We start from the raw sequence: 14,008 nt of genomic DNA, 5'->3' as shown, positions 1-14,008 counted from the left end.
GTGTGAGTAGTAGATCTGTACCAGTACAGAGGGATAGGCCAACAAGTGATATATGTTTCAGTAAGATTGGATTTTTTTTGCATTTATAGCAATGGTTATCAACTGTACTGCAGGGATGGAACGTAAGCCGCAGAAAATGTAGGTTGTGGTCCCACCCTTTCAGGTTGTTGACTAAATATATTTAAATAGTGGAGTAGGGTGGTGTTATTTTGTATTTTTTTTGTGAGTGTATGGTTAGATGGTAGGGTATTTGTTTATTTTTTCAAGCAAAGTATAAGGAAGTTGTACTCCAGTCTAGTAGGTGGCGGTAATTGAATATGTATTAGATGCCAACCGCCGTTAAACCTCATCGAAGAAGTAGTAGTATTTGGTCAAGTTGTAAAGCGCTTTGTATTGCTTTAGTTACTATGGAGACAGTTGGTTAGGTAGCTACGGTAATGTTAGCTTGTTGGCCGTTAAATTCCCACACACAGGACCGAGGATCACAAAAATGTGAGTTGATAGCTTATAGGGACTATAGCCAAGGTTGTGTCTGCATTTTTGCCAACATTTAGTTATTGACATAACCTTGTTCTGTTCAATGTTCTCTACCTAACGTTATATAGCTACAGTACCGTTATAGCTAGGAACATTAACTAGTTACTAAATAACGTTACCCCAATTCATGTTAAGTTCAAAAGAATACTAACGTTAGCGTGGAACCAAGTAATATCCGCATATTCAACAGCGTTTAAGAAATATATTACCTTCAACAGTGTTATCTTGTGATCAAGCCATCAATGTTTTGTGATTATTGGTGTCATAAAAATGTTAGCTAACGGGTCAGCAATTAGCATGTTTTACAATTCAGTGGAAGTACTAACGTTATCAGCTTTTTGATAAACGGCTTAGCAAAAAAATACGTCCCGTATTATCCGCATACGGTCCCCAGTTATCGGCCACCTTACTATTTTGTTCAATTACAAGATATCTGTTTAATTTTGTTAAAAAATGAGAAACCAACCCCGTATCCGAAGTGTTTACTACATAGTTGGCTAGCCTTCTGGTAAAAAAATTGTTAATACTTGCATGTCAACTTTTCATTGCGTAGCCCGTTTCGCCCTCCTGTGGACTCTTAAAAAAAATGGTTCTTCACAAACATATTCAGTGTTGTAACCAAATAATGTGTCATAATTTGTTTTACAGATTAATCTTATGTTTTGAGAAAGTAGATAACAGTTTAATACTAAAATATAAATTTGTTTAAATAAATACAATTTCAGTCATGTGCATTGACATAAACAATTTAAACGCTGTTGGAGTTTGTTCCAAAGATGCACTTGGAAAGTAAAGGAAGGCACAAGATGGGTTGAATAAATATATATTATATTTTAGACATGTATTTTTTTTTTTTACAAATAAATAATTTCATATGAAAACAAACAATTAAATCTCAACCTCCACCCCTATATTGTCACAACAATCCAGCTCCACCACCAACTATAGATCTCACTCTACACACCTGCAGTGGAACCAGTGCTGGCAGAAGTCACATCACACCCATAGCACCTCGGACCTACACTCTTGCAGGTGGATCACGCTCCCCGCAGTGAGCACAGCAGGGTGGCGTCTTCTTTTATTTGGAAAAAACCCCAACAAAAAACCCATCAAATTGATTAACATGGTTTTGCAAAATGTAGAAGTACTACAGCAACAATAGTAATTGATACAAATGAGAGAGAGAAAAACAGATTATTAAGTACCTGAGAGTTTTGCCATGGGTGGCGTGACAGAGGTGGCCGGTGGAGCTTTTCTCTTTCTTTTCTGTGCTGCAGTTAAGAGAAAAAGTAGTGTTAGACAGACCATGTTTCATGAAAACCATTTTCAACTTTTTTACATCAATACCTCTGGAGGAAGCTGCAGAAGTTTTGGAGGGGGTGGACATGCCTTGTGGGCTGGTGCTATGGACTGTAAATATGTAAAGAAAGAAACAAAAGTTTAAACATTGCAGTTTTATAAAACACACAAGTAATTGTTTTGTAATTTAACGTGTTTACCTGTGGAGGTGGCTGTATTCAAATTGCAGGGGGCAGGGACACCAGACGAGGCTGCTGTGGTGGTGTGACCAGGGGAGACGGAGGAGGCAGTTGGTCCAGAGGAGGCCGGTTTGGTGTTGACAGACAGGGGGGGTGGTGTGGTGGTGGACGAAACCGCCGACGATGGCTTGGAGGAGCTGGTGTTTGTAATGGTGGGGTTGTGGGGCCGATGATGGTGTGGCCGGGAGAGTAGGCACGTGGCCTTCTTCTGTAGCTGGGGGCTCCGGCGGCTCCTACAGGTGTTGAACACTGGGAGGCACTGGCGGTGGTGATGCAGCTGTCAGGAGTGGTTCCAGCGGGAGGTCCAGCGGAGGCGATGGCGTCAATGGTCTCATTTCATGGCAGCCCTCTCCTGTGCCCTCTGTGTTCTGAAGGCTGCCCGATGCTCTTTCTCCTCTGCCCTCTCCTTTTCACCCCTGTCCTGCCACTGGCACGTGTATTCTTCCCCGGTGAGGCATGTGGCGACCACAGGGAGTCTTCTGTATTGGTCTAGCCGATACTTCAGGACAGTAAGGATGTACTTTCGGACAGTAATTTCCTATCTCCTCTATTAGGGGGTGCTCTTCTAGGATACCTGCCGCCCATTGAAGAGTAGGCGCTCCTTCACTGCATGCTGAATGAAGTGCTGAAACCACTTCCTGAACAGGTCCCTGTCAATGTAGCCATTGTTTGACCGTCCATACAAGGCTTTGGGGGGGGGGGCTCCCAGTGTGTAGTGTCAACCGAGGAAACATTTCGGGTAGATGATAAACGGGGGGACATCCTCCCCAGCTGTGTTGAAGCAGGCCAGGAAGAGATGGTGGTGTGGTGATTTGCTCCTTGGTCCCCGGAGCCTGCTGGTACACGTGTTTTGTGCCCTGGGGAGCCAGCACTTTGTGCCTGCTCTGGTCGCTACGAAATCCAGACTCATCGCAGTTATAGATTTGTTCTAGGTTTCTCCCTCGGTCCACTCTCTCTTCCAAGTGCTTCTCATAAGAAGTAAAGAAGGTGTCTTTCGTCAGACGTGTGGCACACTCAGCTCTCCCCCTATCTAGGTTGTCCGGCCTCATGCTCAGGTTCTTGTGCCTCTTCCTGAACATTTCCCACCACATTTTCCCCAGCGGTGGGATTGTTTCCCCTGGGTGCCGAAACCTACAATAGAATATAAAATTGTCCATCCAGGATGAAAATGTTTGTTTTGGCATCACCATACACATCCACATTTACATCACACACATTGAGAACAGTCAGTCCAGCATTCTACCTACATAAACACATAGAACACCAAATACCTGCACATTTCAGAGCTAAGGCATTGAAAGGTGATGATGAATGTTATCACAATAACTGAAAGTGTACCCACGTTTTTTGTTTGATATCTGTAATGAAAATTTGTGTCCCAATTAGTTTAATATTGATGCATACATTGTAACATTTGACTAAATACTGCCTCTATGTACTGTAGCTGTTGTAAGATTAAACATAGCCTACAGTGATAGGTGTCAAAAAGTTCATGGTTCAAATGGAATTTTTGCAGATTGTGCAAAACGCCCCGTCAGAGGACTCCAATTTTGATAAGGTAAAAGCTTGACAACATTCAGTTGTTTTCATGATATGTATTATCTAACGCTTACAATTTATTTCCTTACATTTACATTTTTAGTCATTTAGCAGATGCTCTTATCCAGAGCAATTTACAGTAGTGAATGCATACATTTCATGCATTTTTCTATTGGCCCCCCGTGGGAATCGAACCCACAACCCTGGCGTTGCACACACCATGCTCTACCAACTGAGCCACAGGGAAGACTTTACTTAGCAGTTCTATCAACATTTAGCAACCAAGCTATCAACATTAGCAAATCTGTTAACTATATTTGAGGTAAAAGGTTGGATATTAAATGTTGTTTGGTCTGTCGCGCAGTTGAAGTTTATGTTATATCGTAAAATAACTAACTTTTGTACATCGCGCTGGTCCGTACAATTGACCTTATTTTAGCGTCAAAAAAACGTAATACTTCCAGATCAACTGTAATATCAATGCCATTGTAAAGCACAATTTCTCCCCTTTCCAACAAAATCAATGACGAGGCCTTCATGATGCCCATCTCTGCATGATTCAAGAAGGCAATGAGCTCCGTCGGGTCTTTTTAAAAATGGGGGGGAAGCGAAACCTATTGTGTGATAGTGAAGAGAGATGTCGTGTAAATAAAACACTATAAAGAGTTTATATAATGTGTCATTACATACATATTTGAAGGTCTGTGTCAAATTTGAATTGGGTTTTTAGGGAGGTGCTAAAGTGATCTTCAGAAGTAAACAGAGGCTTTTGAGAGTCATGATAGCTTGCAGTGATGACGCAAAAAATGACTAGGTGTCCCCCCTTACCCTGTCCATTTCTTGTTTTTAAACGGTGAGAGAAGTGCTACACTTGGTGGAGAGAGGCTGTAAGACAGAATTAGTTGCTTTATGCGTGCTGTACGTTACGCCATGACACGTCACGATGTAACGTACAGCATCGGAGGGGTCAGTTTTTTCCAATTTTCTCCAATACTATAGACTATTACCATGTCAATCACTGCTTGAATAGAAAGTATTTCTATTTCTACTTTGCACTTTATTCTACTACAAATCTACCATTCCAGTGTTTTACTTGCTATATTGTATTTACTTTGCCACCATGGCCTTTTTGTCTTTACCGCCCTTATCTCACCTCATTTGCTCACTTTGTATATAGACTTATTTTTCTACTGTATTATTGACTGTATGTTTGTTTTACTCCATGTGTAACTCTGTGTTGTTGTATGTTGTCGAACTGCTTTGCTTTATCTTGGCCAGGTCGCAATTGTAAATGAGAACTTGTTCTCAACTTGCCTACCTGGTTAAATAAAGGTGAAAAATTAAAAAAGACAAAAATATATATAAAAAAAAGTTCACACCCCAGATTTTCATGTCAACACAGTCGCTACAGTCCCATTAGTTTTCTTTGCAGCCTCGTTTGAATGTCGCGGTTGCGCACATTTGTACGGATGGGGTTAGCGTACGTTACAACGTGTAAGTATACATGTATTCAAATGTGTATACATGTTACTTTTTTGAAAGCCCTCAACCTAACTTAACTTACATAAATTGCAATAAAAATCAGTGGTCAGCTAGCTAGAAGGGTGTCTTTAGTCGCAAAACTTACCGTTATTTTCCAGTCCATTTAAATGTTGAGCTCGAGGTGATTTAGTCCTCCAACCGCTAGAAAGTGTCCGAAGTTAGGGGGTGTGTAACGGCTGTCTTCGTGAAGAGAGGACCAAGGCGCAGCGGGTTGCGTGCTCATCATTATATTTATTGAATGTGAACACCAAAAACAATAAACAACGAAACGACGACAGGAAACAGTTTTGCAGGCTACACCAACGCAATGCAAAAACAACTACCCACAATTAACAAACAAAACACATCCCTGTATATAGGACTCTCAATCAAAGGCAACTACAAACACCTGCCTTCAATTGAGAGTCCAACACCCAATTACCTAACATAGAAAATACTAAACTAGAAAGAACATAGAAATACAAAAGCATAGAACATAACCCAAAACCCGGAAAATAATAAATCAAACACCCTTCTAAACAAACCACCACCCCGAACCACATAAAACAAATACCCTCTGCCACGTCCTGACCAAACTACAATCACAAATAACCCCTATACTAGTCAGGACCTAAAGGTGCAGACCCCGGATGCACCTCAACAACAAAAAAACGACGGCACCTGTGCTACACCCCCCCTCCCCAACCCACCTATACTGGAGGTGGCTCAGGTGCGGGACGTGGACCCCGCTCCACCCTTGGCTTAGCCCACTTAGGTGGCTCCCCTGGCTGCACCCGGCTGGCGGGCGACCCTGGCGGCTCCGGACTGGTGGGCGGCCCTGGCGGCTCCGGACTGGCGGGCGGCCCTGGCGGCTCCGGACTGGCGGGCGGCTCTGGCGGCTCCGGACTGGCGGGCGGCTCTGGCGGCTCCGGACTGGCGGGCGGCTCTGGCGGCTCCGGACTGGCGGGCGGCTCTGGCGGCTCCGGACTGGCGGGCGGCTCTGGCGGCTCCGGACTGGCGGGCGGCTCCGGACTGGCTCTGGCGGCTCCGGACTGGCGGGCGGCTCTGGCGGCTCCGGACTGGCGGGCGGCTCCGGACTGGCGGGCGGCTCTGGCGGCTCCGGACTGGCGGGCGGCTCTGGCGGCTCCGGACTGGCAGGCGGCTCTGGCGGCTCCGGACTGGTGGCAGACTCACCCAGTTCCGGGGTCGCAGGCAGACTCACCCGGTTCAGGACAGTGGTTCGTCTCCCCTGGTTCCGGACAGTGGGCCGTCTCCCCTGGTTCCGGAGAGTGAGCCGTCTCCCCTGGTTCCGGAGAGTGGGCCGTCTCCCCTGGTTCCGGAGAGTGGGCCGTCTCCCCTGGTTCCGGACACTCTGGACGAGGCACTGTTGCCGGATACTCTGGACGAGGCACTGTTGCCGGATACTCGGGCCTGGTCTGACGCACTGAAAGCCTGATGTGTGGGGCTGGTAGTGGAGGTACCAGCCTGGGGACACACACCTCAGGGCTAGTGCGAGGAGCGGGAACTGGCCGAGTTAGAGTGGGCTGACGCACTGGAAGCCTGATGCGTGGTGCTGATACTGGACGTGCCAGCCTGGAGACACGCACCTCAGGGCTAGTGCGAGGAGCGGGAACAGGCTGAGTTGGACTGGGCTGACTCACTGGAAGCTTGATGCGTGGTGCTGGTACTGGACGTGCCAGCCTGGAGACACGCACCTCAAGGCTAGTGCGTGTAGCGGGAAACACTGGACCGTAGAGGCGCACTGGTGGTCTCGAGCGCAGGACTGGCATCAACCCTACTGGCTGGATGTCCACTTTCCCCTGGCACATGTGGGGCGCTGGTACTGCGCGTACCGGCCTGAAAATACCTGGCCTCGTCACAGCACCCATCACCCCAAAACACGGGACCTGTCCAGTCAATGGTCGTTTGGAAAAAACATGGGGATTTGGCTTGGGACTTAATCCTTGCCCAGCCAAACTACCCGTGTGCCCCCCCCCAAAAAATTATTGGGGCTGCCTCTCGTGCTCTACCTGCCTCCCAGGCAGGTTATCACAGTGGTCCAATAATTGTTCCCATGTCCAGTCAATTCTTGACTCCAACACCTCCAGCAACCAGGATGCCATCTCCTCCCGAGCGCATTGCTTCCTCCACTCCAGGTGCTGCTCCCTATAGTCCACCCGTAATTCCCTTTGCTCCTTTCTCCGCTGCTTGGTCCATTTTTGGTGGGTAGTTCTGTAACGGCTGTCTTCGTGAAGAGAGGACCAAGGTGCAGCGGGTTGCGTGCTCATCATTATATTTATTGAATGTGAACACCAAAAAACAATAAACAACGAAACGACGACAGGAAACAGTTTTGCAGGCTACACCAACGCAATGCAAAAACAACTACCCACAATTAACCTGTTATGGATAGGGGGCAGTATTTTCACAGCCGGATAAAAAACGTACCCGATTTAATCTGATTATTACTCCTGCCCAGAAACTAGAATATGCATATAATTATTAGCTTTGGATAGAAAACACTCCAACGTTTCTAAAACTGTTTGAATGGTGTCTGTGAGTATAACAGAACTCATTTGGCAGGCCAAAACCTGAGAAGATTCTGTACAGGAAGTACCCTGTCTGACCATTTCTTGGCCTTCTTTGCCATCTCTATCCATTACAAAGGATCTCTGCTGTTACGTGACACTTCCTACGGCTCACATGGTCTCTCAGAAGGCGGCAAAAAGCTGAATCGTGGCTTTGCAGGCTCTGGTTGAAACAAAGTAGCGCGTTTGGGTAGTGGCTGGTTACAGTACTGTGAGACTCAGGCGCGTGCCCGCGTCGACCGAATGCTTTGTTTTCTTTCCTCTGTTTACCTAAACGCAGATTCCCGGTCGGAATATTATCGCTTTTTTACTAGAAAAATGGCATAAAAATGGATTTTAAACAGCGGTTGACATGCTTCGAAGTACGGTAATGGAATATTTAGAAATCTTTTGTCACGAATTGCGCCATGCTCGTAACCCTTATTTACACTTCGGATAGTGTCTAGAACGCACGAACAAAACGCCGCTATTTGGATATAACGATGGATTATTTTGGACCAAACCAACATTTGTTATTGAAGTAGCAGTCCTGGGAGTGCATTCTGACGAAGACAACAAAGGTAATCAAACTTTTGTAATAGTAAATCGGAGTTTGGTCAGGGCTAAACTTGGTCGGTGTCTAAATAGCTAGCCGTGATGGCTGGGCTATCTACTGAGAATATTGCAAAATGTGCTTTCACCGAAAAGCTATTTTAAAATCGGACATATCGAGTGCATAGAGGAGTTCTGTATCTATAATTCTTTAAATAATTGTTATGTTTTTTGTGAACGTTTATCGTGAGTAATTTAGTAAATTCACCGGATGTTTGCGGGGGTATGCTAGTTCTGAACGTCACATGCTAATGTAAAAAAGCTGTTTTTTGATATAAATATGAACTTGATTGAACAAAACATGCATGCATTGTATAACATAATGTCCTAGGGTTGTCATCTGATGAAGATCATCAAAGGTTAGTGCTGCATTTAGCTGTGGTTTTGTTTTTTGTGACATTATATGCTAGCTTGAAAAATGGGTGTCTGATTATTTCTGGCTGGGTACTCTGCTGACATAATGTAATGTTTTGCTTTCGCTGTAAAGCCTTTTTGAAATCGGACAGTGTGGTTAGATTAACGAGAGTCTTGTCTTTAAAATGCTGTAAATTAGTCATATGTTTGAAAAATTGAAGGTTTCGGATTTTAGAGGAGTTTGTATTTCGCGCCACGCCCATCATTGGATATTGGAGCAGGTGTTCCGCTAGCGGAACGTCTAGATGTAAGAGGTTTTAACAAACAAAACACATCCCTGTATATTGGACTCTCAATCAAAGGCAACTACAAACACCTGCCTTCAATTGAGAGTCCAACACCCAATTACCTAACATAGTAAATACTAAACTAGAAAGAACATAGAAATACAAAAACATAGAACATAACCCAAAACCCAGAAAATAATCAATCAAACACCCTTCTAAACAAACCACCACCCCGAACCACATAAAACAAATACCCTCTGCCACGTCCTGACCAAACTACAATCACAAATAACCCCTATACTGGTCAGGACGTGACAGGGTGGCCGATGTTGGGGGAAAATTAGCTAGCTAACGTTAGATAAAAATTGCTGACACCATTCAAATCAATGAGGGTTTGGAACTTTAAAGCCAATTTATCTCAAAATCATCTTTTTGATAGAGCCTTACTAGCTAACGTTATCGTCCGAAGTGCTTGATATTGTTAATGTTTGTTGCTATGTTTAGTTGGTTTGACTTGTGTTAACGCACTGATACTGTGAATAAAAGTCATTTGTAAAGTTAGGGTATGTTACGTTAATCAGCTAGCTAACTAAGTCGCAAGCTAGCTAACTAATGACAAAGTTATTTATATCTTGGCTTCTACTAGCCAGATGAATTGGTTTTTGTTTACTGGAAAGCCCTGATATGACTCAGCTATCTATGGTAGATCTTAAGACTTGCTTCATTCAACAGTCACTAGGTAACTTAGCTAGATAAAATAGCTAGCTAATTAATTTTACTAGCAGCTACCAAATGTTAGCTTCATAAATTGATCAAATCCCCCACTTCACAGTTTCACAATGAAAAAGGGGGTTACCCAGAGGACCTCACCCAGGAGAGGAGCCAAAGTAAGCTTAAGGATACAGAGTCTGGGCTCACCACTGTTGGACCCTTACAGCCTTACTCCACACCGGACAACCCACTCCAAGATGGACAGTAATCACCAGTTAGACATTACTGACGCGAATGAAGATTGGCTACTCGCAGAGACTGTGGCCATTGAAGGTAGAGAAGGACGAGTCTGGTCAAAACATTCAGGTACTAGCTAACTACAACAATTCCTTTAATGTGTTGCTTTCACCTTTGACCTGTTTGGATGAAACACTCTTTTTGGTCATTTCGGGTTAGATGAAGAGAGTATCCAGGGAATCAGATATATCACAGAGGACCTGATCTCGAGGCTGACCAAGCAGGACAATTTAGCCTTTGTACGGTCCCTAAACCTGGCCGTAACAAAGAGTGGAGACAAGAAATTCAAGGTAAGAATTATGTGATGAAACTGAAATATCCCTTTCTATCAGTCGGATTTAACAATCACCAAAGCAGCACCACGTAGATCAGTGGAGGCTGGTGACTAGAAACATTTAGGAGGATGGGAGACCCACGGTAAAGGCGCACAGAGACAACAAAGCTTGTTTTCAAAATCATCAAAGAGAAATTATTTTCACCCAAAACCTTTTAATAAAGACATTTATATTAAAATATAATGAGGAAGGGAATGAGAGGGCTACTTTAGAGTTTGGAAGGGATTCTGATCATTGAGCATTGAGTGATTAACTGAGGTAAGACTTCAGTGCAGGACAGGGGTTGAGGTGTTCAGAGTATCGGTGTGCCGATCTCGTCATAATTGTATCTGTTTTATCACACTTGATACTCGTAATTGGATTTACTCGTGATCAGAAAACCCAGAAGTGCGTTTTAAATGCCAGTAAAGCCTATTCCTCATGTGTGCATTACTATACTATCACTTAGAGCGCATCTCACAGCGCATTGTTATGTTCCTTCACACACATTGTTCAAAGGTAAACGACCCCGATAGATGAAAATTCACATGATTTACTTAGTCCTATTCAAGTGAACATTTAAACAATCGACATTTGTCATTTTATTTTCAAATGATCTTCCGCTTGATAAACATACCTGGGCGAGAAAAATAATAGCAAGCAAACATGGGCTTGGATCGTGACATAACGTCGTCAGCAATGGAATAATTATACGGACAGACTAAGTAGATCTACTAAACAAAGCCAAGTAGACAGAAAAAAACAACCATATGGTTTCAGCAAATTCGGCAGGATATCATCCGATACCCCTGAATACAACAACCTTATTGTGAAATGCTTACTTACAAGCCCTTAACCAACAATGCAGTTAAGAAAAATAAGAGTTAAGAAAATATTTACTAAATAAACTAAAGTTAAAAAATATACAATAAAATAACAATAACAAGGCAATATATATGGGGGTACCGGTACCGAGTCAATATATTGGGGTACATGTTAGTCGAGGTAATATGTACATGTAGGTAGGGATAAAGTGACTATGCATAGATAATAAACTGCAAGTAGCAGCAGCGTAAAAAAAAAAAGGGGGGGGGTGGTGGGGTCAATGGAAATAGTCCGGATAGCCATCTGATTAGCTGTTCAGGGCCTTCCTCTGACACAGCCTGGTATAGAGGTCCTGGATGGCTGGAAGCTTGGCCCCAGTGATGTACCGGGCCGTACGCACTACCCTCTGTAGCGCCTTGCGGTCTGATGCAGAGCATTTGCCATACCAGGCAGTGATGCTCTCGATGGTGCAGCTGTATAACTTTTTGAAGATCTAAGGACCCATGCCAAATCTTTTCAGGCTCCTGAGTGGGAATAGGCGTTGTTGTGCCCTCTTCACGACTGTCTTGGTGTGTTTGGACCATGATAGTTTGTTGGTGATGTGGACACCAAGGAATTTAAAGCTCTCGACCTGGTCCACCACAGCTCCATCGACGAGAATGGCGGCATGCTCGGCTCTCCTTTTCCTGTAGTCTACGATCATCTCCTTTGTCTTGATCACATTGAGGGAGAGGTTGTTGTCCTGGCACCACACTGCCAGGTCTATGACCTCCCTATAGGCTGTCTCATCATTGTCGGTGATCAAGCCACCGACCGTTGTCGTCGGCAAACTTTTGTCACCAATTGGCGACAGATTATAATGCGAATATTCAAAAATCTGCATAAAGCAAATATGCGCATTTTCTCACCAGTGGTATGTTTCCGCCAAACTGACTTGTTGCAGATAAAAATCAGTGTGTGATAACATAGTGCACACGAAATGTACTTTTTCGTTTAAGTTTTCATGTACTGAATTATAATCTAAAGTTCAATGTATTTCCATTGTATTTTCAACTCTACCGATAGTTTTGTCACAATAACGGTTGCGTTAAATAGCAAATGTGCCTACTCTGGTTGGCACGTGCGCTCTAGCCAGAAGATAGTGTGGCAAGGCTGTCTACATAATGAGATTATTATTATTATTACTTTCACCACCCTGTGAAGTTCATCATAAATGATTTAATCTGTAGCCTAATAAACTGCATGGTTTCATGATTCGTAGTGGAAGGACCACACACCAGATCATCGCGTGACTCCAAGTTTACTTTCGATATGATGGTTTTTATATCAATATTTGCGCACAGCCTAGCGGTTAAGAGCTTTAGCCCAGTAACCAAAAGCTTGTTGGTTCGAATCCCCGAGATGACTAGGTGAAAAGTCTGTCGATATGCGCTTCAGCAATGCACTTAACCCTAATTGCTCCTGTAAGTCGCTCTTGATAAGAGCGTCTGCTAAATGACTAAAATGTAATTGTCATAAAGGTGTTTCCACCACCATTTCTTGCATAATTAATTTTACCGACACAAAAAGATCCCCCCATCGTGAATGAATAAATGATCTGTCGGCATATATAAAATTGTACCGAAACTTCCTGTTTCCATCACAGCTGTCGTGATAATTATTTTTTTGTTTGTTATGACTTTACTTGCATAAAACGGATGGAAATGGATGGAAACATGTTAGTGGTAACCAAATTTCAACATAGACAAACCTTGTGTAAAATATGTTGAATTTGTACCTTTTTAAAATGATGTCAGATCTTCAATGTTATATCCACTATTAGAAAAAACAAACAATAGGTTGGGCACAGCACCTACTGGAGAATTGATCTTCAGATACCCTTTGGTCTCCCATCCAGGGTTTTAACCAAGCCCTGCATTGCTATTGTCACTGACTATTATCAATGTGCTATCGTGAGAATGATTAAGAGATCTCCACTAAAAACGAAATAGATTCACTGTTGCTATCAGTCATTCCAAAGGGTAGGTTTACAGAGCAAATTAAAATGTGACCATACTTTATCATTCATGTATCATCAATAATGCTATTTAAGCCTATATAGCATTTGCAAAGTCATCAACAGCTATTGTTTCAATTCAACACAGAATTCAACTAAAAAATAGACAATACAATAGGTCTAGGGTTTCAAGCTCTGGTTGATTTTAAATTGTATGATATGTAGTGATATTGAAATGTGCTTGGTTGTCAACGCAACCAAATACAGTATCAACATTTGAAGGAGATGTATCTTCTGCTTGGATAGTACCTTCTGTGCACGTCTCCAAAAAATCAAAGTTAAACCTAAAAAAATCAAAGTTAAAGAATAGGACTAAATCAAACTATATTTAAATTTGATTGATTTAATCCTATTCTTTAACTTAGATTTTTGGTTGAGATGGAGATGTGAATCCAACACAGCAATTATTAATTTGTAGTAAAAATGAAATTAAAACCAGACTAAGTCAGTGGCAGAAGATGAATCCCCTTTAAATGTTGATATTTGGTTGCGTTGTCAACCAAACACAATTCAATATAACTTTAGGCTATTTACTGTATTACAAAAGTAATCTTAAAAACAAATGTAACATTCAATCTTAAAATTAGTAACATCCATGGCAACATTGAAGTTACTGTAACTATACATTTTTTTCTTCTCTAATCATATAAAGCATGCATGTTCAAGATTGCATGCATACTGTAGGTTGTTGCAGGTCTGTGTTGATCTTCACAATTGCTGTAGTAATCTGCACAGAATCTTGAACAGTATTGGTCACTTGCACCATGTACAGTGCATTCGGAAAGTATTCAGACCCCTTGACTTTCCAAATTTTGTTACGTTACAGCCATATTCTAAAATTGGTTAAATA

At 42.9% G+C, this 14,008-nt stretch overlaps 2 protein-coding genes across 8 annotated transcripts in view; one reads left to right on the top strand and one right to left on the bottom strand.

Moving 5' to 3' along the window:
- cfap77 (cilia and flagella associated protein 77) overlaps nucleotides 1-3,166 on the bottom strand; it is a 128,862-nt gene extending 125,696 nt beyond the window's left edge. The window contains exons 1-3 of the mRNA XM_045709103.1: nucleotides 2,828-3,166; nucleotides 2,037-2,352; nucleotides 1,743-1,808 (exon numbers count right to left, since the gene is read on the bottom strand). Coding sequence (XP_045565059.1) covers nucleotides 1,743-1,808; nucleotides 2,037-2,352; nucleotides 2,828-3,166 — 721 coding nt within the window. The remainder of the gene's footprint in view (nucleotides 1-1,742; nucleotides 1,809-2,036; nucleotides 2,353-2,827) is intronic.
- Nucleotides 347-14,008, top strand: part of cntrl (centriolin) — a 114,745-nt gene continuing 101,083 nt past the window's right edge. For 6 of the 7 annotated variants that reach the window (XM_045708117.1, XM_014174804.2, XM_014174803.2 and 3 more), the window contains exons 1-3: nucleotides 347-492; nucleotides 9,788-10,032; nucleotides 10,123-10,253. In XM_045708117.1, the coding sequence (XP_045564073.1) occupies nucleotides 9,795-10,032; nucleotides 10,123-10,253 (369 nt within the window). In that variant the 5' untranslated portion in view covers nucleotides 347-492; nucleotides 9,788-9,794. Of the gene's footprint in view, nucleotides 493-3,591; nucleotides 3,634-9,787; nucleotides 10,033-10,122; nucleotides 10,254-14,008 lie in introns of all 7 variants that reach the window. The other variant, XM_014174802.2, reaches the window with a different exon arrangement.

The sequence above is a fragment of the Salmo salar genome, chromosome ssa26 (genome assembly GCF_905237065.1).
Source record: "Salmo salar chromosome ssa26, Ssal_v3.1, whole genome shotgun sequence".
NCBI lineage: Eukaryota > Metazoa > Chordata > Actinopteri > Salmoniformes > Salmonidae > Salmo > Salmo salar.
The sequence above is the reverse complement of the archived record's forward strand: the minus strand, read 5'-3'. Positions and strand labels throughout refer to the sequence as shown.